This window comes from Hordeum vulgare, chromosome 2H, assembly GCF_904849725.1.
Source record: "Hordeum vulgare subsp. vulgare chromosome 2H, MorexV3_pseudomolecules_assembly, whole genome shotgun sequence".
In the NCBI taxonomy this organism is placed as follows: domain Eukaryota; kingdom Viridiplantae; phylum Streptophyta; class Magnoliopsida; order Poales; family Poaceae; genus Hordeum; species Hordeum vulgare.
Window position 1 is genome coordinate 660,756,700 of NC_058519.1, and position 4,012 is coordinate 660,760,711.

The 4,012-nt window shown below is 50.0% G+C and overlaps 1 protein-coding gene across 1 annotated transcript; it reads left to right on the top strand.

Annotated features, from left to right (window-relative positions):
- Window positions 1–1,224: 1,224 nt before the first annotated feature.
- On the top strand, window positions 1,225–3,775 carry LOC123428540 (NAC domain-containing protein 30-like). The gene is made up of 3 exons (XM_045112762.1): window positions 1,225–2,580; window positions 2,697–3,010; window positions 3,099–3,775. The coding sequence occupies exons 1-3, from the start codon at window positions 2,394–2,396 to the stop codon at window positions 3,552–3,554; spliced, it is 957 nt and encodes a 318-aa protein (XP_044968697.1). The 5' UTR covers window positions 1,225–2,393; the 3' UTR covers window positions 3,555–3,775.
- Window positions 3,776–4,012: the final 237 nt, after the last annotated feature.

The following is a 4,012-nucleotide window of genomic DNA, read 5'->3' on the forward strand; positions in this document are numbered from 1 at the left end:
TTATCCAATATTACTATCCTCAGTACGGCGGTGCCCATCCAGTATATTACTGTTGGTTAGATTATGAATGGATGGCGGCTCAGGGATTAACTAATCTTATAGGCTGCAACTTCCTCAAGTCACTGGAGTACGTAATTTGCAACATATGTTTGTATGGATCCGTCTAATCTGTGCATAAGATACGACGCATGCATCGACATGTCCTGATCAACAGATCAAAATGGGCGGCCATGGGCATGCTGCTTGCTATGATGATGTGCTCAATCTTGGAGTAGATTGAGTAGACGGCATACCATTCACCAAGCCCGACAGCGACAACTCCATCACCGGCCCGTGTATGTATATACGGTGCATATTACTCTACAATACACACTACTATACGAGTATAGATACGGACATGAATAATGGAGATGCAATGATTGGCGGCGCATTGCTCGAGGATGATTCGATCGACGGTGCCAGGCCCACCAGCAAGTGCCTCCCAATTACCACAAGGAATCAATCAGTATGGGCATATCCTCAATTACTCACTGTATCAGCAGACAGCACCCAGACCAACGTGAGCTTGAACTAGGGCTAGGCAAACGTGTGTTGCAAGCAGGGAAGATAGCAAGTCATTCTTGCACACCAATATAACGGCGGCGGTAAAGCTAGCTAGCCACTTGATCAGCTGATAGAGACTGATGACTGATGTAGAGCGACACACAACCGAAATATGTTAGTATGGATTTGTGAGTGGGGGTGGTCGCCAATTAGCTAACTTAAGGACCATGACTCTTCTCCTTCTTCTTCATAGCCGACCAAATCGACAGCCACCACCACCACCTCCACACCACCCCCTGGCTAGCCGTGTAGCCACCCCCACGCGCAATCCAGGGCTTTTCACTCACTTGTACAAAGAGATTAGCCCGGCTCTCTATGTGTGTCTCTAACCTGTCATTGTCAGGGCAAAAAAATCGACTGGTGGATGTGATCAGCAAGGGATGTGCATGCTCCCAATCCAATGCTTTCCGGGTTATATAAATAGGGCCCCAATCAGGCTTACCAAGCTACCAACCTCATTATCACTCACTACTACTGCCATTGCAACTGAGCGCCTCACAAATACTACCTTCTGCTGGTCCTCTGCTGTTACAACCAACCAATCAACCAAGCTACCACGTTTCTCAGCTGCTTGATCACCTCGTCGTCTTCTTCATCCTCTCCTCGGTTTGGTGAGTGCCCACCCTATGATTGATATGGTTCTTTCTGTATACTTGTACTTTCTTTCTCAATAAACTTGTTTGGTCGATGGCATCTAGCGAGTTCTGTACCGGCTGATCGATGAGCCCGGCTACTTTTAGTGCAGTGTGGTGCCACCAGCTTATAGCTAGTACGTATGCGCTTGCATGCTAAAGTGACCACCATATTCCTGCTGGTACTCCTCATAGACTCATATACTACTACGTACTTCGTGTTGAGTTTGAATTGAGGTTGAAATTCGTCTCTACAACCATAGTTCTACTCGATCGATCGATGTACCTCTGAAACCATATTGCTCTGCTCGTACGTACTCATATTACAGGAGAGTCTGAGATTCGTCTTTGCGAAGAGACGGTACGTACATGCCTGTAGTTCAGTGGTCTAGTCCACCACAAAATTGACCAGATACCAGATCTTGCGTCTCTAACCGTAGTGTAGGTACGTGTCCAGTACCAGTAGGCCGGCGTAGAAAAATGATGGAAACTACACGGAGAGAGGTGGTGGTGGATGTGTGTGGAGGGGAGAGTAATCCTGAAGTGCACTCAAAGAAACATGCTGGCTTTGCATTCATGCCCCTAAAAGCTTCACTCTCACAGCTATATGGAGGGCCTTTTCATTTCCCTTTTCTCTTCTATCTTCTTCCATTCACACTTTACATTACTGGCCACATTCCATGCCATCAAGTGCTTGCAATCAGCCTAGATTACAAGTGTACTTTGTCCTCAGAAAATGCATCCAGGACATGATTGCACTAGGTAGACAGATTTGGTGTGTGCTATATTGCCTGCTAGAGCTAGATTACAATGTAAATAGAAACTCATATGAGCGTGCGCATACGTGTGCTCTGCTACCCTTGCTGTCAAGTGTCTGTGGTCACCTCTCATTTCAGCCTTGCACGAGTGCGCCTACCCAGCAGCGATGATGCTTCTCTAGATCTCTAGCTATCTATAAAGATCCTCTTCGCCTTCTTGTTTGGTCCACACGCCTACAACACATATACATGATCGGTCGATCGGTGGACCAGCTATCACAATTGTTGGCCCTCTCTGAAGATCGTCTGTGCCTCACCACATGCATCTACTAGTAGTAAGTTGAAAAGGTTGTGCGTTTGATTTCAGTTTAGAAGGCATCGAGCTCGCTTGCTAAGGTAGATGCTAGCAATGGAGCAGCAGCACCATGAGCAGGAGGAGTCGTGTGTTCCCCCGGGATTCAGGTTCCACCCAACAGAGGAGGAGCTGGTGGGTTATTACCTAGCCAGAAAGGTGGCGGCCCAGAAGATCGACCTCGACATCATCCAGGAGGTCGACCTCTACAGGATCGAGCCATGGGACCTCCAAGGTACGATCAAATTTATATCAATCTTTGCAGTTTCGTTTTGGAAGTTTTAATTTATTACGTGTATACATAGTGTTTTGGTGCTTCAAGTTGAGAATTAACAATGGTGGACGGTGCAGAGAGGTGCGGCGGCGGCAGGGGAGGACGAGGAGCGCGTCAGGTGCCGGAGGACGACCAGACATCTTCTGAGTGGTACTTCTTCAGCTTCAAGGACCGCAAGTACCCGAGCGGCACGCGCACCAACCGCGCCACAGCGGCCGGGTTCTGGAAGGCCACCGGCAGGGACAAGCCGGTGACGTCCTCGAGGAGCCGCGGCGTGATCGGCATGAGGAAGACGCTGGTGTTCTACAGGGGCCGTGCACCCAGCGGTCAGAAGACCGACTGGATCATCCACGAGTACCGCCTCCAGACAAACGAGCACGCGCCTACACAGGTAATCAATTCTTCACTTCTTCATCCTCCTTCTCCTTCTTGCTGAGAATTCGTCGTTGATGATCATGATCATGGTTATGATGTTGCAGGAGGAAGGTTGGGTGGTGTGCCGGGCGTTCCAGAAGCCAACCCCGAACCAGAGGTCGTCCTACATCTTCCCGGCATACGCCGCCGCACCGGGGCTCGGCGGCTACTACGACACCCGGCCGTGGCTGCACGGCCAAGGCGGCGACCTCCATTACCTGCAGACCGCCGCTGGTGCTGCCGGAGCCGGCACCCTCGGCTTTCCCGGCCAGGGCATCCAGTACTCTGACGACGTGCTGGAGTCCAAGCAGAGTCTGTTGGGCAGCATCCCGCAGCTGATCGAGAGCCCGCCCACGATCTCCACCACCGTCGCTGGTTGCGGCGACGCCGGCTATGACATGGTCCAGCAGGGACAGGCGGCAGCCAGCATCGACTGGAACTTCCTGGACAGCCTGCTATCCACGTCGCAGCTCCATGAATACTCTGCTACGGCTGCGTCACACCTGCATCTGCAGCAGTGAACTAGTGTTAGCAGAGCTCCATGTATTCAGGAGCATCAATTTTATCGTATAATACATGATTTGCTTATAGTTAGTGCCATTCAGTACAGATTAGTAGAATGACGTCCATGCGATTCTGTTGCACTTCGAGACTTGGTTGACATACACTTGTATCTACCCCCTACTAGCTTAGCTAGACTACAATGTTTCACTTACTTAATCCATGTGTTTTATGTTGAAAATAAGTTTCAGTTTCAGCTGTTAGTTCGTCAGGGTTTTAGGTGTCGAAAGTTCAGTTTCGTCAGAGTTGTCTTTCTGTCAGATGTTGGCGCGACTTGTGCGCCACATCGCGAGTCCTTAGGAGAGCCGTGGGCTCGATCCAAGTCGTGGGATGGCACGACTTAGTCGGGATCGTGGCTATAGTCACGGCACGTCTGTTATTCCTGCACAATAAGAGGAAGAAAAGCACCAGGAAAGCA